Source organism: Dasypus novemcinctus, chromosome 20, assembly GCF_030445035.2.
Source record: "Dasypus novemcinctus isolate mDasNov1 chromosome 20, mDasNov1.1.hap2, whole genome shotgun sequence".
NCBI lineage: Eukaryota > Metazoa > Chordata > Mammalia > Cingulata > Dasypodidae > Dasypus > Dasypus novemcinctus.
In genome coordinates, this window is record NC_080692.1 from 31539668 (window position 1) to 31561157 (window position 21490).

Genomic DNA, 21490 nt, shown 5'->3' on the forward strand with positions numbered 1-21490 from the left:
GCTCCTCAGCATTGGGAGTGTTTGCCTTTCTCTAGTCAGGCTTAACAGAAGCAAATGGGTTCCTTTCCTCTTTTCAAAGATTCACAGAGGTGGTTTCTACAATCCTTGGGTGACTTCCATCATACCTGCCTCCTAGTAATTGCAGCTTTGTGTAATGTCCTTCTCTTGCATGTGCATAGGATCTGTGACTTGCTTCTAACCATTGGAATATGACAAAGGTGATGAAATGTATGTGATCACATAAATGTGATTACCTAACGGTGTAGCACCCATCTTGCCAGAATATATCTCTCTCTATCCCTCCCTCCTTCCCCTACCCTCCCTCTCCCCCCTTCTCTATCTTTTGCTGGCTTTGAGGAAGCAAGCCATCATGAATTCTATAGCCACAAAGAGATGGGTCTGCCAACAACATCCCCAGTTGAGCCATCAGATGGTAATGCAGCTCAGCAGATACTTCGATTGCAGCCTTTTCAGACCCCTAAGTAGGGGACACAACTAAGCTATTCCCGGACACCTGATCCACAAAAAAACGTAGGATAATAAATGTGTGTTGCTTTATAGGGCCACACACATAACTGCTATGTGGTGTATAAAACTAATAACCCTGTGATTAAACTTAATCCTCTTGTCTTATAAAAATTCCTTAAATCAAATCTTTCTGTACTTTCAATGCCTCTGCAGTGCACTCAATACCTGCACTGTAATCTTGGCTTATTGTTAGAAACTGAGGCACAGTGGCCTCTCAAGGAGAGATGTACTCCATGCTAGTGCTGTCTCCATGACTACGCTTACAACCTAAGGAATGCAGTGATTGGGAGTTCCAGGTAAATGGGTTGAAGTTGTTAAAGGCTAAAAGAAAAGATGAGCACATACTTTTTGTAATGAATAGAACACTTAGACTTTGTACCTTGAGATAAGATATTTTAAAATTCCTTAGACTATAGGTAATGCTGATAGTTAATACGTGTTGCTCCTTAATGGCATGTAGGCTAGTATTTGTGCATAGTGACATGTAGGCTACAGTGGTCCTGCTTGTAGGCACGTACACTGGGGTATATAAAGAGCCCCTTGTAATCAATAAAGTTTTCTGATGAGCTTGAGGCTTCAATGCTCTCAGATCCCCTGATCCCAACCTCTCTTTGTCTTTCATACCCGATACCCTTTGGGTCCACGACTCCGACAGCTTATAAGACAAATTTCCTTGTGGCGCTCGCAGCAATTGCAAGATTGATCTGGTTTCTTTTGCTAGTGTTGTCAATTTTTGAAGCCATGGTTGTGGCTCATGTCATTAGTTCAGCTCTTTGTAGCAGGAGCTTGATGCTTCAGAGTAATAGTATCCTGGTCTCTATTTCACTGAGTTGCAAAAAAGAAGAAAATCAGATGTGAATCACCTGACCTAGACAAGGTCAAAAAGAAGGTAATCAAAGGAACAGAAATAAGCAATTCTGTAGCCCCACTTGTTATAGTTGTTGTTTAACAATTCCCTGAAGCTACAGGCAAACAGGCTTCTGTACATGCACCTTCCATTGGTTCCACTCCAAGCCCTTAACAACCTGGATTCAAGCTAATGATTCACAAGCCTAATGGAATTGCAACAAGATTGTGTAGGATTGTAATGAGACCATTCCCCACTAGCACAGCTACCTGTCCCTTTCTACCATCTCTTCATTATGTACCCTCCTCAGTCTTCCCACGTGAAGTCTTTCCTATCTCTTCATTTCTTACAAGGAAACTTTGATAGGGACTGAGCTCAGAGTGCAAATTGCCACAGGGCACAATCACTTTCATTAGGAAAATAAGAAGTTATATTTCCCTAGCTTTCATTTACCCAGAGAATAATCCAGTGGGGGATGGGGTGGGGAGAGGTGGGAGTATAATGTGGCAATAATAATTCTAAGAAAGAGAAATAACAAGGAGGTCATTAACAAATTCTATTTTGTTCAAACCTATTAAGAAGCTGGAGGGCAAAAAATGATGATGATCACATGATAGGAAAATGCAATGAGGAAAAAAAATAAGTCCTGCTAATTGGCAAACCTGTTCATGCCAGTAAGGGGCTGACATGACTGAGAGAAGAGAAATTCAGGCTAGCATTGGAAAAATATTCAAGATTTGAAATATTGGGAAACTGTAAAAAAAAAAAAGAGGTGGGGAGGGGAATTGGTGTAAAAGCAACATGTGAGAGGCTTAAGGGACATGAGGGGACCTCTCTTATGGAGCATATGGAAGTGAAGGCCCTTGGTAAAACTGAGTGGAAATCATGAGACTCTTATCTAACACTTGTAACATACTTGTTATAATGTCAGGGAAAGTATGCACCTTTTACACATATTAACTTTTTTAATCTTCATAGGCCTATGGGGTAAATATTATCACCCCATTTTATATCTAAGATGGAACGGAAACTGAGCCAACAGACAGATATAATAACTTGCCCAAGATCACAGAGTGACAAAGGAGGTATTTAAACCCAGGCAACCAAGCTAGACTCAGAGTCCTGATGCTCTACTATTCTACTAAGAAGAGAAAGAAAAAGAAAGATGAGAAGGATGCTTCCCGTGTACGTCAAGCTCTGAAGAGAAACATTCTATTCAAAGGGCTTTCTGCCTCTGATAGTATTTTCTCTTCAAAACATCAAGGATAGGTCAAGCATGTATTTCTTGCTCCTGTCATGAATGGGGAATGTAAGGGCTGGAGAAATTCGGTAACAATTTATTTCTGCTCTTCCTTGCCCTATAAATACCATCCACCGTAACAAGCTCTCTGCTGTGCCTAACCTTAATTCCCTTATTTTTCTGAAAAGAGTAAAAGTGCTAACCTAACTGTGAAACTGACAGATTGCCAATCACAAGTATCATAACAGGTTACTCTCCCACTATTTGATTTTCTTCACTGAGAAAAAAATTTAAGTTGATATTCTCCTTTCTCATATTTGTGTGCTGCATAGGGACTCAGAGTGGGCTCCATCCCACCCATTTCCCCTTAACAAACGCTTGGTATTATTAGACTTTCAGAGTGCAAAAGGATCTGAAAGACGATTTTGTTCAACTCCTATGAGATAGATGTATCCCTATAAACTATCATTTTTGACAAGCTCAAACTAGCCTCTCTGCAGAGTACCGTAGTAACTGATATCCATTTTATGATCAGTCCCTAAAATTTTCTTATTAAATACTTTGTATTATGTAACAGATTACCTGCTTATGTCTATATCATTTATCTACCACTCATTTGTTTCTACATGTTATGTTTCTTTCCAAATATTTGGTACTCCTCCCATGTGTACTTATTTTTACTCCCACCTTACTCTTCATTTTCTTGAGTGACAAGAATGTATTTCTCAATAACAATGCCACTTTACAAAAGAGGAAAGAAGGAGATAAAGAGAGAGGTGGGTGGGAGGAGAAAGGAAGGAAAGGAAGACTATAGTAGATCTTGGAATCCAGTTTTAAAACAAAAAGAAACATATATGCCACTCTGACTTGTCTGTTTCAATGGAAATTGAACTCAGGGTGGAGGAGAATGTCGTCAATAGCACCTGGAAATTCCAAACTGCAATCCTGCTTTCTCTAAAAATGGAATGGCTTTCTAGTTCATTTGGCAACCTTCCAGTCCTCCCTCAAAGGCTGGGAAGAAATGGCCCAGAACCAGAGTTGATTATCAACATAGCCGAGGGGAGGGCGTCGATTACATAGAGCATGAGAGGGAGCTAAGCACACAGGGGGCTGAGAATGGGGACTGGCAGGGGGGCTTTCCACCTCCAACAGTCACCCTAGCAAGCTGTGATGAAGGACCAAGAACACTACTCGTTTTCTGATGGAGAAGAGAACATATTTGGTTGCCAGCGATCTGCGTTTGACCTTCCTCAAAGTCAAGTTCCTCATTGCTGCCTAGAAAAACCCTTATTTCAGGGACAGATGTGTCCTACATGATTGTCTTCTTTTTGGGGGCAGTGGGGAAAAGAAAACCAAAGTCATATAGAAAGAAGTAATAATGGAAGGGAAGGACAGAAGGAGAAGAGAAGCAAATGTGGAAGAGACCATAAAAAATTAAATAGAAATAGAGAAGGAAACCTAGAGGAAAGGGGAGCAAAAGATGATAGAAAATAAAAGTTAAAGGAGTAAAGAAGACAGGGACGGAAAAAAAAAAAAGAGAAGGAAAATTTGATTTATTGCTGAGAAAAGTTTCTCTCCTTAAGTCCTCTAGGTCAAGAAGTCAGACATGGTACAGCATATGGAAAGGAGGCAAAGGAAGCTTAGCATATGATCCTGGAGACACAGGAGCTCAGCCCAATGGGAGTCCGAGCCCACGCCGGGACTGCCTCAGTCCTGGGGTTCTTCATCCAGGTGAGTTCAATTGTGAAGAAGGCTTTTGTTTGTTTGTTTCTCAGATAAATCTGGGGGAAATGGCGGGCCGGGGAGGGGAGGGTGTATGAGGTAAATGAGGAGATGAATAAGCAGAATGTGTTATGGATTCATATTGATGCATGCATACGAATTTATGATAAAGTTTAGGTTTGAATTTGGGCTACATTTATAAGAGTGTGCAGTTGGTGAAGTGACTTAAACCCCTTTACCTTTAAAAACTATGGCTGAATACATCCATCTAAATATACCTTATACCCACCTATGGGGCTATTATGATTAAATGGTATAAAATATTTAAAACTCTTAGCAGTCTGACTGTAAGCAGTAGGTATTTTGATACATACATTGTTTTGTTATTCCATTTCCCTTTCTTCTCTGTATGATAAAATAATGATGTGGTACAGAGGGAATGAAAAGGGCAGTGGGAGAGAATACAATTTGGAACTGGGCAGGAATTCAGAGGCTCAAAACAATACCCTGAGGGACAGATCAGGAAAGGTCTAGGACAAACAAACTGATATTGATGGCTGCCCCTCATTCACAAAAGTGATGATGCTTACTCACCACCAAAAACACACAGATTAGATATTTTCTCCCCCATGTTCTCTCACTCAAGTATTGTAGTCAGCAAACATGAGAGATGGAAACTAACAGTGCGAAACATGGACTGACTCGATGACCCTGTCCTCAATTCTACCCTGCTCTCACCAACTGATCTAACAAACCCAGCCAGGAAAGATGACTGATAGGCTGCTGAGCACAGCAGATAAGAATATTTCCCTGTCTGAAACTGTTTCCCTTTTTATAGCTTCCTGGGGCAAGATGTGAGGAAAACTGTGTTAATCCTGAACAGTAAGTATGTGAGAATCCCAGCCAGGAAGAGGGAAAGGCAGACGAAAACATCAATATTCAAAATAAGGTCAAGATGTCACTAGATAGCTGGGCTTCCCTTTAGATATTTCTACTTAAGTGGGCATCAACCTACTATCACAGACGGGCTACCCAAAACAAAGACATCTATTTGTATTATCCTAGCTACTCAAAATAATATTGCTGACAGCAGCATTACTCAAAACCAATCTTCCCATCCAAGCGACAGAATTAGTCACAATTTATAGAGTCACAGAGACTTGCAAAAGACTTTCTTACCCATGCTCCTCTGTGACTCATCAAAACACAGAGTGGCTTCAACCTCTACATCTACTATGGACATGTATGGGTGACTTCCAAAGTAGCTTTACCACTTCAAGTCCAAAAAGCATTATATAGTTTTCAGAGCATGTGAATATTTATTTCACACTTGATTTAGCTATTGCTTTATCTTGTAGTTATCCTGTATTCTAAACTGTATGCAGACACGGAGGTCATAAAGAGAAATTGCAAGAGATTCATTCCACTTGGTGGTGAACTATAAAAAGAGCAGGGAGAGTTTGAATAAAAGACTTGTTCAGGCCGAAGGGAAAGACTTATTTAGCCATAGGAAGGGTTTCCCAATAGACAAGTCAGTTACATCGAGGGGAAATGGAGATGGTCTTAGCTACCTGTCACATGCACATTGGACCTTGGTTACTTAACACATGCTCTCTAAGGTCTTAGATACCTATCACCGTAGAAAGAGTTCTCTCCAGAATCAGAATTCTAATTTTGTAGAACTTGAAGAGGCCTTGAACTAATGAGGATCGTGAGAACACCTAGAGGTGACATCCTTCAGTGAAAAAACAAATTATGTTTTCTATACACATGTGACCAAAGAGAGGAAATAGAAATATTTTTTCATTAGCTCTATGTATCAGAAAGTGTCATTGAATGACAAAATTTACTTTATCTTCAAAGATACATAAATAGTTCCTTTCTCTTCCCCATCCAAACCCTGCTCTAATCATGCACTCCTTTTCTCACACCATCTCTATTTTTTCATCCCTACAGAGAAAATTTGTAATATATCATTGACATAATTAATTTAGAATATTTAACTAGTTTTAATTGTGGTGAGGTTGGTTTCCACCCCCTACCCACCCCTTCTAGCTTGGTCTCAGTGGGTATGCATATCAGTTTTAATCCTGGATGTGCATTTAGGGCCCTTTCTATGGTGGGAATTTGCAATAGCTTGCAAAACATAAATTACAAACTTAATTGTATAGCTTTCATGATTATAACTGAAATTTTCTTTACAATTTTTTCCTTCAAATATATGCAGTACTAGTTTTCATAGCCATTTTAAACCCACTCTTTCCAGACTTGCATTACAAGTCATAATTGTCATCATAGCTTTTTATGATCATCACAGTTAAATTTTTCTATTAACATTATGCTTAAAATCGTGACTTCTGTTTGTTTTACAATAATTCAAAAAATGACTTATGAAACACTGTTTATTGTATAAAAACACTATTTAAGACATCCCATTTCATAAAATATTCAGCTTATTATAGTGAAGTTTAAATAATACAAACTATGATGAAGAGTGTATGCTTTTATTGTAACAAGATATCATATTATATTATAACCCATGCACCTGATTTTGGAATTGTGTCTTTATTGTAAAAAACTTTAATCTTTCTTCCTAGTTGCCTGACTACAGACTGGGTACACCTCTGGTATATATGGTAAGTTTCAACTATAATCCCCAGGGACTTTCTTTTTCTCAGGACACTCATTTTATAAAAAAGTTTTAAACACATTGTCAGCATGAAGAAAAATACTAGGACAGCCTACTAACCTAGCATATCATAAACTTTCTTTTCCTCATAAGTAACCTATGTGACAATATGGCAGGATTTCCTATTTCAGTATCATCTTCTTGGCCAACATCAAAAGATTATTCTTTCCTTCCCTCAGGGACTGTTCTAGAAATTTCTTTACAGGAGACAGATTACTTGAGTGACGGAAAAAACAGCCCCTCCAGATCACCTTCGAATCTCTTATCAGTTGTTCTAATGCATAGAGAGGGATGTATGTGAAGTGGGAGTAGAATCTACGATCTTTCTTTAAAATATTCAAGCAAGAATCAGAATGCACACATTAAAGACAGATTGTGTCACTGTTGGGAAACGAGTCAAATCAGAGCTCTCACTTGCTCCCTGGGCTCACCGCAGGCTGCTGGTGGCAGTCGGAGGGCTGCTGCTCCTGTGTGGCCTGACTTCGGCGTGTTTCCGCTGCTGCTGCCTGAGTCGCCGGCGAAATGGGGAAGATGGGGGCCCACCTCCCTACGAAGTGACGGTCATCGCTTTTGATCATGACAGCACCCTCCAGAGCACAATCACTTGTGAGTGCATGGACTTCACAACATGGGGAGGATTAGGAGGGTACAGAGGCTTAGCAATAGTGCTTAATAACAATTCTAGAACTCAGGGTAGTTTTTTGTTTCCAGAAGCTGAATTGCACACTGCTCTTAGCTCTCACCCATGCCATGTTCTCCTCTCGATCATCTGTCTCAATAATGATGACAGAGCGAAGAGAAGATGTGAAATGTAGACAAAATGCAACTCATCAGCAGGGATTTAGGGCAGGGGTTCTTGTGTGGAATTAAAGTGTAGTGAAAGGTTTACATGGCAATAGAGGCCTAGGAGGGGCAACATAATATTATTAAAGTGTTTTACATGTAAAAACCAGATCATGGCTCATTTACCCTAGAGTGAGCTCTATAATAATGATTCTTATTTAAATAAACCTATAAAAATTAATCTTATAACTTGAGACCTCAAATTTCTACCATTTTTGAATCATTGTAATCTCATGATCTTTATAACCTATTATGACTTTTTTTAAGTACTGGTCACAGCTTGGGATCGTGAACTCCATACATGAATTACTCAGTTTGCAAGTTGTTTTATTAAAATAATTTTAAAATCTAAGATGTCCTGGATTTTGGGAAAACAAACATGCCCTATTTTATTCTTTAAACCTATAGTGTATTCTAAAGGTATTCTATTTTATACCTATAGCATATTCTATACAGTTTTATATCTTTAGAGAAATTAGTGGTATATGCTTTAAGTATTTTATTTTTCAAGTATCGATACATTAAATCTTAGCCCAAACATCCTCCTGATCAAAAGACACATTCCTTTTCTCTTTCTGTTCTTTATTATTCTTTCCTAAAATTTGGGGAGTAAATTCCAGGCAGAATACCAGTTGCCAAACCCTTTGATTCTTCTGTAGAAGAAAGATTAATATAACTCTTTGTAATTCGTCTTTCCTATCTCTCTCTTCTCACTGTTATCTTAGAAAAAAGATAAAAGCACAGATAAATATTCCTAGGGAGACTGCAATATCTTTGGGTTGATGAAAAGAGTTCTAAGGGTATACAGCAGTAGGGGGGAAAATTTAGAGTATTTGAGGATACCATAGAAGACATGTCTTTTAGCCGAGAGTAATGTTGGTTTCTAAACATGCTCCAAAGAATTTTCATAAAATCTGTAGTAGAGAGTGAAAATGAGTTTGGGCAGGTATTAAAAACAAAGGGACATTAAGTGCAATGTACAGCTCTGATTTCCAAGGATGTCATTTTGACACTGTTCTGTCTTTCTTCTTTAGCACTGCAGTCAGTGTTCGGCCCTGCAGCTCGAAGGATCCTGGCAGTTGCTCACTCCCACAGCTCCCTGGGCCAGTTGCCCTCCCCTCTGGACACGCTCCCAGGGTATGAAGAAGCTCTTCACATGAGTCGCTTCACTGTAGCAAGATGTGGGCAGAAAGCACCTGATCTACCTCCGGTGCCAGAAGAAAAGCAGATGCCTCCAATGGAGAAGGAGTCTTCTCGAATAGAGCACGCTTCAAATTGATGGGAATGTTGGTTATATATAATGGGGGTGGGAGTGTCCCCAGATTCTGAAGAGATCCACAGGCATATGCTACATGTTCTTTCCTAACTTTCAGAAGGTTTAGGATAGCATCTAAACCTCATTCCATTGAAAAGATGGGTATTAACTCTTCATTCTCAACTGCCTGTATTTTTTCTATGGAATGCTTTGATTAGTAATGTTCATTCTTAATGCAATGACAAAATTGGCAGTTAACTATCAGCCATACTGATTTTAACTCACCAGGAAAGCATCAAAGATGTCTTAAATACCTTCAATTACTGAGTGCATGTAACATTCCTACACCCATATAACTCTGCAAGTTGCTTTTCTCTGCCAGCTATCAGATTGCGGTACACTGGAGGATAAAGATAACAGTGTCAGCCCAATCAGCAACATCAATGCGCCAAACTCATGCATCCTTCTTTCTGAGAGAATACCTAATTTTATAGTGAATGAGAATGAGCATCTTAGACATCATATAATACCCAACTAGACATCCAGAATCCACCAGTGGGATGGCCACTATGGCCATATAGTAGTACCAAATATCAAGGTCTTTCACTCTGGTTCTACCCACAAGCAGTAGGAAAAACTGCACAGAGTACAGTAAGAGTTCCATTAGTTTTTCAGTTCTTCTGCCCTACAAACACAAACACACATTTGCACACCCTTTTCTACCTTAATGATATAACAACTCAAAAGAATAACAAGGCTTTGCGTCTTTCCTCCTTCCTGCTTGACCACTTGAAGCCACAAGATGTCTACAGTACAATATGCTCTCGTCTCTAGCGGTGGCTCTCACTGCCACCTAGTGGACCCACTGTGGAAAATATATTCTCCCCTTTGGACTTCTGCACAACTCTCCAGTTTTTGGGGCACTAACTGAACTGGCTCGTTCTGACACCATCCTGCTCTGCACTACTAAGCTGTCCACATAAAATACTGTTGCCCCAAAGTACTTTTGCTGGAAAATTGAAAGATACATTTGGGGAAAAGCTACTCTCCAGGGACCTTAGATAAGTTATTAAAATCTTTAAAACTCAGTTTTCTTATCTGTAAAATAAGGGATAATTAAAAAGATTCTTGTGAGGATCAAATAAGCTAACCATAGGTGACATGATTTGTAAGGTATTATGTACATGTACTTGTTATTATGCTTACTATTGACATCTAGTTTTCACCTGCTTGCTATGATTCTCAGAAAAATTACATACTGACCCATCCCTTTACCAGCTTGCTACGTTATTCCCAAGTCACACCTGAAGTAGCATTATTTCATCAATAAATATTTGTTGATTGAGTTTAACAACCAAAGATATGCCATTCCTTTTAATACATTCTGTGTAGAGGTAAGGGATAGTTGAGAAAACATTTTGTGCATTAGGCAATTAATTCCAATATCTAGTGAGGCAAGACCAACCCAAGAAATGAATGATTAGTGTTGCACGCAATTATTAATAAATATATACTTGTTTCACTCAGATGAGAGGAGAAAATATTATAACCTGCTGGTGATCTGAATTTATCCTGAGTCACAGGATAAATTTATCAAATTGCCTCTGGAAATTGTTGAAAAGCATGAATTGTTAACAGAACCTGTTGTACCATTGACACATGAATCACTTTATCATACATTCCATTAAAATATTCTAGGATCCTTCATCCATCAAGACTCTACAGTCTTGAAGAAGTTAAAATGTTTGAGAGCATAGAAAGGACTTAGAATAAATCCTGCACATTAAGGTTTGTTCTAAAGAGATCTCCACCCATTTCCTACCTTATTTAAAATATGGAATCACTTTTATCCTTTTTAAGTTACTCTCTCCTGTCTCCAGTGTTCAGTGTGTCTTGCCATGATCTGCTTCAAGTGTATAATGTTAGTACCACTCCTCAGCCTCATCAAATCTTCCCCTTCTTAACTTTCCCATCTGTCACGAACTATAGGTATCAACCTGGCTTTGGTTCTTTCCCTATTCAATCTAAGATATCCATTAATAATCTCAATTAATTTTGCCATTACTATCAACAGTTTTTAAAATCCCTTTTCACTTTCCTCTCATCTGTCCTTCAGACTTTAAACACTGCTTCCATGAAGCTAACTAATTTCTTCCTAACACCTGCATTTCTTAGCAGTGCTAGAGAAAAATCTCAGCTCTACTGGTTGAAGTCACTATGAGTTCATGGACTCGAACAACAGCTGAACTATTTAGCATTCTTTCTAGATTCCTCTCATGATTTTTCCATTTCTGCTAGCTGTTATTTAAATTTCAAGATCTCTCTTCAAATGCCACATTCCATCATCTAATTCATTAATTCTAAGCAAGGGACTTGGCTGTTTAGTTTAGAGAGTAAATCAAAACATTCTACATCCTGCCTCAAAGCTACAAACCTCTAGAGAGAAGTACCTATCTTTCCTCCGCCTTTGCTGACTCATTGAAATAGATATCACTCTTCTTTCTCAATAATAATACTTCTAATTGTGCTTTGCACTACATTGATTGAACATTTTCTTTTTTTTTAATGTTACATCCAAAAAATATGAGGTCCCCATATACTCCCCATCCCCCTCACCCCACTCCTCCCACAACAACCTCCTCCATCATCATGGGACACTCGCTGTGCCTGGTGAACACATCTCTGAGCACTGCTGCATCACATAGTCAATGGGCCACATAATAACCCACATTCTCCCCCAGTCCACCCAGTGGGCCATGGGAAGACCGTCCCTGCAGCACCACCCAGGACAACTCCAAGTCCCGAAAATGCCCCCACATCACATCTCCTCCTCCCACTCCCTACCCTCAGCAGCCACCGTGGCCACTTTCTCCAAATCAATGCTACATTTTCTTCAATTACTAATCACAATAGTTCATGAATAGAATATCAGTAAGTCCACTCTAATCCATACTCTTTTCCTCCATCCTGTGGACCCTGGAATGTCAACAGTTTCTTTGTTCAGCAAATATTCTTTAAGAAATTATGCACCAAGAATAGTGCAGGGATAGCTTGGACAAAAGTATCTGAATAAACAGGGTCTCTGACTTTCTATCTTCATAGAGCTAACATTGAAAATAGGGAAAACAAGACTAAGGAAAAAGTAAAAATAAAATGATAGCAAATGTTAAACATGCAAAATGTCTCACCACTCCTATTCAACATTGTACTGGAAGTCCTAGCTAATGCAAAAAGACAAGAGAAGAATAAATATATATATACACACACACACACACATAGAGGGAAGGAAGAAATAAAACTGTCTGTTCACAGATGGTATTATTATAATATATGTAGAAAATTCCAAAGAATCAGCAAAAGCTCTCCTGGAACTAAGAAGTAGTTATTACAAAGTTAAGGGATACAAGGTAAACATACCAAGGTCAATAACTTTTCTATATACCAGTGATGAACAACTGGAATTTGAAATTAAAAAAAGAACGTGATTTACATTTGCACCCCCAAAAAAAGAAGTATTTGGTATAATTCTAGCAAAATATATACAAGATCTACATGAGCAGTACTACAAAATCTGGATGAAAGAAATCAAAGAAAATCTAATTAAGAAAAAGGATAGTCCATATAATGGGAAGGAAGATTCAGTATTATTACAATGTCAGTTCTTCCCAAGTTGATCTATAGATCCAACACAATCCCAATCAAAAGCCCATTGAGCTATTTCATAGATATCAACAAACTGATTCTAAAGTTTATATGGAAATGCAAAAGGACTAGAATAGACAACATAATACTCAGAATCAAAGTTGTAGAACTGACTTCAAGACTTATTACAAACTACAGTGATCAAGAAATTGTAGTAATGCTGAAAGAACAGGGAAATAGATCAATGGAACAGAATAGAGAGCCCAGAAATAGACTCACACAAATATAGTAAACTGAAATTTGACAAAGGAGCAAAGGCAATCCAAGGAGAAAGGAGAGTCTTTTTAATAAATGGTGCTAGAACAACTGGACATCCACATGCCAAAAAAGAAAAAAGAAAGAAAAGAAAGAAAGAAAGAAAAAAGAAAAGGAGAAAAATTTAAATAGAATAGAGACCTTACAATTTTCAGTTATTAACTCAAAATGGATCAGACATAAATATAAAACACAAAACTATAAAATTTCTAAAAGATAATAACAAAGAAAATCAAGGAGACCTTGGGTTTGGTGATATTTTAATTACACCACCAAAACCACAGTCCCATAAAAGAAAACTGATGTTTTATTTTATTGAAATTAAAAACTTGTGTTCTGCAAAAGACACTATTAAGAGAATGAAAAGACAAGTCACAGCCTGGAGAAAATATTTGCAAAACAAATATCTGATAAAGGACTCATGATGTCCAAAATATACAAAGAACTCCTAAAACTCAAGAATAAAAAAACAAACAACTCAAATAAAAAAATAACCAAAATTTCTGTACAGACACGTCACCAAAAAAGATACAAAGATGGCAGATAAATATATGAAAACATGGTCAATGTATATTTCTGTAGGGAATTGCAAATTAAAATAACAATGATATATCATTGCATTCCTATAAGAATGGCTAAATGCCAAAACACTGATAACATCAAATGCTGGTGAGGATGTGCAATAAGAGAAACACTCGTTCATTGCTGGTGGGAATGCAAAATGGTGCAACCACTTTGGAAGACAGTTTGGCAGTTTCTTACAAGTTAAATATAGGCCTGCCATGCAATCCAACAATCACACTCTGAGGTATTTATTCAAATGAACTGAAAATTGATGTCCATTTAAAAAAAGAAAAGAAAAGAAAAACCCACACATGAATGCTTATAGCAGCTTTATTCATAATTGCCCAAAATTGGAAGCAACCAAAGCAACCCTCAATAGACAAATGGATGAACAGTGGTGCATCCCTACAATGGAATATTACTGTTAGGAAAACAAGTGGGCTATCAAGCAACAAAAAATACCGGGAGGAGCTAAATATGCATATTTCTAAGTGACAGAAGAAAGTCTGGGAAGGCTAAAAACGATATGATTCCAATTAAATGACATTCTGTAAAAAGATTTAAAAAATAGAGATGGTAAAAAGATTAACAGATGCAAATAAGAGGGGGTGGAGAGAAGAATAGGCAGAACACAGGACCTTTTTAGGGCAGTGATATTACTCTGTATGATACTGTAATGGTGGATACATGACATTACCCATTTATCAAAACCCATAGAACTTTTACAACAAAACCAGTGAACTCTAACATAAACTATAGACTTTAGTTAATAATAATGTAGCACTCATGAACTATAACAACTGTATAATACTAATACATGGTGTGAATAATTGGGTGGTTTGCAGGGGTGATACACCACATCTAAGATATGGGCAACAGTAATATTTTGACAATGCTCTTTCATAGTTCATAACAAATTTTTCACAACAATGCAAGGTGCTGGTGATGTGTGGGAGCCCTGTATGATGATATGCATGTTTGTTTTGTAAGCTCACAACTTTTACTGTACCCTTATTGTTTATGTATGTTCATATATAAAATGATATACTTCAAGAAAATTTTTTAAAATGTGTCAATATTGGCTCACCAATTGAAACAAATAATACCAATGCAAGATATTAAAAAAGGGGAAATTGTATGTGGGTAGGATGGGGGTAGTATATGGGCACTCTGTATTTTCTGCACAAGCTTTCTGTAAACCTAAAACTACTGTAAAAAAAATAATAAATCTTATCAAAAAGAAAGTACAAGAGAGAAACAAAGTTTAAGACAGGGAACTACAGGAAGGGTGTGGAACCCTTGGGAAAGAGTGAGAGAGAAAAATGCATTTTGAAAGATGGAAAAAGGTTTGGTAAATCTGAGAGACTGGAAAAAAGCCTAGACTAACTGATCATAGTGATCAAATGAGAGGGCTTCAGGAAACTTTGGGGATAAGGAATCTAGAATATGGTTCATATGGTTGGCAAGCCATCAAGGATTTTAAATAGTGAATAACTTGATATAACTTGAATTTTAAGATGATGCCTCTTGATGTTACATGAAAAAATGGACTAGAGAAGTAATGAAAGCCTGAAGACCAGGTGGCAGGCTAGTGAAGACTAGGAGGTAAGAGACGATTGTGGATAGAACTAGGGTGCTGACAATAGAGGTGGAAATAGAGATAAATATAGGGATTTGAGATGAATATTAGTAGAATCACCAGGACTTGCTGATGGATTGGTGAGGGAAAGGTAGCAAGGAAAAAGAGTCAAGCATATCTCTCAGATCACTGACATGAGCCAGCGATGTGAAAGGGCATCATTAATTAAGACAGAGAAGACTGCAAGAAGATAACATAGGGGGGAATTCAAAACAGTGATTTCTGAAAGTGGAGAAAAAGCATTTGATGATGAACTATACATCAAGTTAATCTACAACAAAGCCTACTGTACTAAGAAGCAAAAAACTTCGCATGTGTCAATGAGAGAAGTGAAAGTTTCCCGTGGGAGTGAATAAGGAAACCTTCAAATTGTAAAAGAGAAGAGAAAAAGAAGTTTTACATTGCACCTTCAAAATTTGCAATATTTGTAAACATACACTGGATATGGCACAGGAACTATTAGCTATATGCCTCTCTGGGACTCTCGGGTCTGGAATGGAGGATATAAATTTGGAAGCCATTGATTTAAAATTTATATACTGGCTTGCATAAATGATAAAACCTAGTACTCATTCTTGTTCTCCTCCTTTTACCTCCTTCTTTAATCACTCACTTTCTGCTAGCATATTCCCTTTAGCATATATTTGTTTGTAATTGTATTTTAGAACACAAATGTACAAAGTGCCAAGGGAATATTATGCAGAGTCTATGGCAGTTTCTGAGAGCATGGATTTCAGAGAGGAAATTTCACCTAGAAAGAAGAGATAATGTGAGTATAATCATTGAGATATAAATGCATTTTTCAGTTTCAATAGTGTTGTATGAATTGTATATGGGAACCTGGAACACGGAGTGTAGGAAAGAAAGAGGCACATAAGTTAAGCCTTATACTAAGCAAATGGGACACTGAACTTGAAGATAATGAGGAGCTACTTAATGTTTTATCAACAGAATTTCATCATGTAATCAATATTTTAGAAGCATTGCTCCAATGAAAGTTTGAAGTCTTAGCTGAAATACAAAGAAGATAGGTATAAATTCTAGTGAGAGGCATATTGCAAAACTCCTAGTTAAAAACTCTAAGAGCCTGGAAATTGGGGTGATGATGAAATGAACATAAATTCTTTCTTCTTTCCGCAGAAATCTAAACTGTGTGCAAATGGAAGTGGTTAGGTAATATGATTTTTACCCAAGTGTTCTCTAGGTCTTTCTACTAATTTTAAACAGTGGAGAAAATTATTCCCTGGCACCTGTCTTAGCCCTAGAGGACACAAATATGACAGCTCCCCTGCAGCCTGGCAGTGGAGGTGCATTCCCCATTCTTAACAGATTCCTGGCTTTCCTGGGGTCATTTTATTGTGTTTTTACACATTCTCCATTGATCATATTTGCCAAAACTGAAACTCCTGGAAATAATCAGGGCTGTGTCTAGTGTATGCCAATATCTGAAGGTGTCAGTATCTAAAGGGAGGATGGACCAGTGTTCTGTGCTATGTGCAATGGCAGAAGGCAATGACACTTGCCAACATGAAGCTCCTAACCTGTGGTGGAGACCTGAAAGATGAGCATATGTTAGTTGGGACAAGGACAATGCAGAATCTCTTTTGGAATCTCAGAGAATACTGAATGACCTGGAATGAATAGTTCCATCTGTGTTTCCAAGGCAAATAGAACAGCAAAGAGTGTCTGTTTCTGGCCCAGGTCTAGGTCAGGAACTGCAGCATAAGATTTTATTGACATGGCTCTCTAGGTGTGGCTGTAAGATCCTTATTAGACTGTCAGATTAGTTAACATGCTAAGGGTTTACTTGTACATGAGAGTTTGGAAATAAAGCAAAAGTGGAATTTATTTTTAGGAAATTAAGAGGCAGAAGGAGAAATATTGCAAAACCTGGGAACAAGTTGGCTAGCTTTCTTTTCCTTAGGTAAGCAGATTGGCTGAAAGGTAATGAAAGGCCAGGATGGGCAATCTGCCCTTGAGCAGGTTGACTGGAAAACAATTTGTGATTTATGGATTGTCCAAGATACACTGAGGTTTCAGCTGCGGAAAATATTTGACCAGCACTTTCTGAGTAATGTTGGCCACAGTTCTTCTGTTAGCACCTTCACCTTGGTTAACCCAGAACTGCATTATTTCCCACCTCAAAATTCCTCATAAATTTAATGTTTTGGAAAGGGTGTCATGAAAGTGGTAATGTTTGAATGGAATCCTGAAGAATGATAGATTTTTATAAGCCAAAGATACAATGAAAGGACATTCTAGTTATAAAAAAAGATGGAAGAAATGAGAATGCATCATGGAGAATGGTAAAAATTCCAAGAGAGCTATACTAGGAATGAACACAGAAATATAGGTTGGCATATTTTTATGAAAGACATTATATATGAGCTTAAGCAGTTTGGACTTTTTCCTACATTCAATGAAAGGCATTGCAAGTTTGTCAAGGGAGAAAAGAAGAAATGATTTATCTTGTAAGATTTCTTGGATATCACTAGAAGATGAATAAAAGGAGCAAGAGACAGAAGACTGGGAAACCATTATGGTTACTGAACCATCCCCTTTGACAAAAGTTCTCTAAATTTTATGATAAAAGCTTAGTTATAGTCAGTGTTACGAAATAAGGCAGAATAAATTTAAAGCCTCTTCTCTATATTCCAGCTTCCTGGTACACCTTTCAATTGATTATGTTGCCCTTTCGGTTCTTGCTGTCCCTGTTTGACAAATGATATCAATGCTCTAAGTATCAAGTTCTTTCTTGAGTACCAATTGGTATATCAAATTTGCCTATACACATTCTCATACTACCCTCTTAGACTAGACTTTAGAACCTATTCTCCCCTAAGATATGAGTACTAATTACTATGGGTAGTAAAGTTGAGAACCATTCTTCCCCTCTTCCAAAGGACTGTAAATTCAAACTCGGTAAATATCAAAGTAGAACAATTCAAATGCAACTCAAAGAAGACAAAAGGGCACCAAGAATCAAATAACTGGCAAGTAATCACAACCATTTGATGGCTATTATGTGTCTGCTACATTACTTAATTTAATTCTCTGAACTGTGTTTCCTTTTTTTTTTTTTTTTTTTTCTTTCCAGCTTGGGTGACTGATTTGCAGGGAAGCAATATAACTTGTCCAGAGCTGAGTGACTAGGGTGGATTATAAATCAACTTCCTCACTTCAAACACCAAACTGAAAAACTGAAAATTTTACTTCTCAATTACATTCTTATTCTTTTAAATCAAATGCATACTTTCACATGGATTAAAAATCAAGTAGCCCTATAAAGCTTGTGAATTTTAAAAAGCACTTCCTCACCATACATACATTTCTTATTTCCTACTTTTAAGCTGATTTTTTTTAACCTATATTTCTCCAAATACCATGCATATGTTTCTGTTTTCAATTTTAATTTTCACTTGTTTGGGGCATAATTGATTGATCTTTCCATTACAAAAGATGAAAATTCAGGCTTTTTTATTGCCATTACCTTGCTTTTGGTAACATCACACATCTGCACATTTCTTATACCCCTCCTCCAACTTCTAAATATGGGTATATCATAATTTTGATTACATCAGTATTATGGGAAGCAGGAAAGAGAGTACTAATGATGAAGAGTCTGAAGCTGGGATTTATTGGTTAAAATAATGGTTCTGCCCTTTATTCCCTTTTCAACATTGATATAGTCATTTAATCACTATGTGTCTCAATTTCTTCATCTGAAAAGTGATGATAAAATGAGTATATCTACCTCATATTATTATGTGAGGATTATGGGAGTTATTCTGACCAGCCACCTTCCTTGTTTCTGATACGAACCTGCCTCAATGCCCCATCAGAGAGTTTACACCCTTATTCTTAAGGGGGAGCTGAAGGGAGATGGTCATTCTTCTGTAGCTGATTCCTGCTTGTTAGGGACAGAGGTCCCTGCCTGACAGGGTGTGAAACTCTCTTGCTATGCTATTGAGGTTGATGAAAGGTGAGTGTGGCACCGTGGCTGGAACTGGATGAAATCCCCATATGACTAATACCTTGTTCTGGAAGGCATTGATTCTGGAAGAAATAAACTTACTTAGAATTTTGAAGATACAGTTAATTCTAAGAAAAGATTGTGGTAGACCTGTTGGGTTTGGTATAAACTGCCACCCCAATTCCCACAGCAGTGGTTATGCCTAGGATAGCTAGGTGATGTATGAAGAGAAGAACTGCCCTGGACATAAACTCACAAAGACAATATAGGCAACAATAAGATAACCATATGGCAAGCAAAATAAAGACAATACTTAAGAAAAACATTCTTTTCTCTTATAGGTACATTCATTAATTATTTAGAAAATTAGTTAAGTTTACAAAGACTTTTAACATGTTCAATATATTTCTGCATATGATCTAGAATAGAGGAGATATTATTATAATGCACAAGTTATTCTAAGCTCCAGGTTTGCAATCCCATATATATCTTCTCTCCATGGGAGCAGACCATAATATCAGTTGTGTCTGTTTAGGTTCTGCTCACATTGCTCTGGTAATTATTGCTCCACTTGGTATATTCTTCACACAGCCAGCATACTGCAGCACCATTGGCCTCTGGAGGGAAGCTTTAGTGTTTCACCAGCCTGGTGCTCAGCACCTTTAGCACTATGAAACAGAGTCAGTTTGGAGGAACTGTGCATTGTAAATTTGCCCATATCAAGCTACCACTGGCTGCCACAGGGGTCTGAAACAGCAATGCACTTTCCATCCACTTCAGGAGTCATGTCAAGAGATATGGTATATCCTTTATTCTTTTAGGGGCCTTAGTGACCAATCTAGCCAGTAACTGAAATGGAGAGGCACCACGCAGGGTACTGGAGACCAGGTTTGAATGCACAAGAGAGTTTGATAATACTGAAGTCTATCTTTTAATTTTTATAAAATTTCAAAATACTTCTAAGGCAGTTATAACATAATAAATGGACTTAACTATTTTAGTACTTTACTTTTCACTTCTACACCTTTACCATGATTACATTAATTAACAGGTATTTTACTTTAGAAGTACAGGGGAAAAAACTGCTTTATCCATTATTTTATGAAAACCTAAGATTCCCAATGGAATCAGATTATCTTCCCCCTACCACCACTTTAATATGCAGATTGAAGTGGCTTTGACAGGTTTCCTTGTTATGAAGTTACTTTTCATTATCAACATCAATTCAGGTTTCTATTTAATAATGGTTTCCTTGAATTAGCCATTTAAATATTCCAGTTTAGAAAATGCTTTTACAACCTTCCCATAACTATCCATATTTACAAAGACTACAGTTACTTCATCTCAAGACAAATTTCACCTTTTCAAAACACACTCTCTACTTAATGCTATCTTCTACAATACCTTCTACAATTATCGATATTCATTCAAGCCTTGTCTTATATATTTCCACCCTGATTTTATGAATATCAGACATCTTATCTTGGGACAAAACACATTCCCTAAAACAAACTTTTCAAATTTTAGTCAGCACTGACTATGAATTCACTTCCACAAAACTTTCTATATACATCTAAGTCTCATATCTCTCATTCTGTCCTGGAAGAAGAAAAAAACTAATCATTTCAATTTAGCAAAAACAATTTTTTAAAAAGCGGTTTGTAATAATTTCATTAGCCAAAAATTTACAATTTTCATCATCTTAAAGATTTAATATATATAATGCTAATTTATTTTATTCATATCCTTTAAACCTAGGGAGATTATATGCAAGCTAAATAAAATTGGAACTATTATAATTTATGCAAGAAATGTTCTTTTTTTTCCTTCTACCACAAGTGGCTAAAACCTCTATTTTTTAAATAAAATTTAAAACTGTGAATAATCTTAAAAGCATACTGACTTCCAAGTTCTGGCATATGTATATTAATTGCTTAATTTGTTTTAATCATAATTCAGAAAATATCTTTTCATAGCTATCAAGGACTTTTTCTTTACATACTAAAATTTGGCCTTTAGTTTATTAGTATCATCACAAAAGCTCTTAAGATTTAATTGGGGAATTACAGGACAGACTATACTAAACAAGTTTTATTCTGTAATATCACCCCTGTCCCTATCATTTTAATTTCCAGGCCTAGTAGACAGAATTCTAGCCTAAACTCACAACTCCCCTAACTTTCCACACTTGGCCCATTCCCTTAGTTTCCCCAACTGGTTTTAATGAGTTACT

General features: G+C 37.2%; 1 protein-coding gene across 1 annotated transcript; it reads left to right on the forward strand.

Moving 5' to 3' along the window:
- The first annotated feature begins 3797 nt into the window (after positions 1–3797).
- TMEM52B (transmembrane protein 52B) lies at positions 3798–10483 on the forward strand. The gene is made up of 5 exons (XM_004451213.5): positions 3798–4346; positions 5176–5219; positions 6935–6973; positions 7463–7632; positions 8904–10483. Exons 1-5 carry the CDS (start codon positions 4263–4265, stop codon positions 9146–9148), a joined length of 582 nt encoding a protein of 193 aa, XP_004451270.1. The 5' UTR covers positions 3798–4262; the 3' UTR covers positions 9149–10483.
- The last annotated feature ends 11007 nt before the right edge of the window (positions 10484–21490 follow it).

Bases quoted from the DNA above. Each gene is read 5' to 3' on its own strand.
- TMEM52B (XM_004451213.5), top strand. From the start codon at position 4,263: ATGATCCTGGAGACACAGGAGCTCAGCCCAATGGGAGTCCGAGCCCAC. The intron at 6,974-7,462 runs GTAAGTTTCAAC...GGCTCACCGCAG, and splicing joins GTACACCTCTGGTATATATG to GCTGCTGGTGGCAGTCGGAG. The intron at 7,633-8,903 runs GTGAGTGCATGG...TTTCTTCTTTAG, and splicing joins CCTCCAGAGCACAATCACTT to CACTGCAGTCAGTGTTCGGC.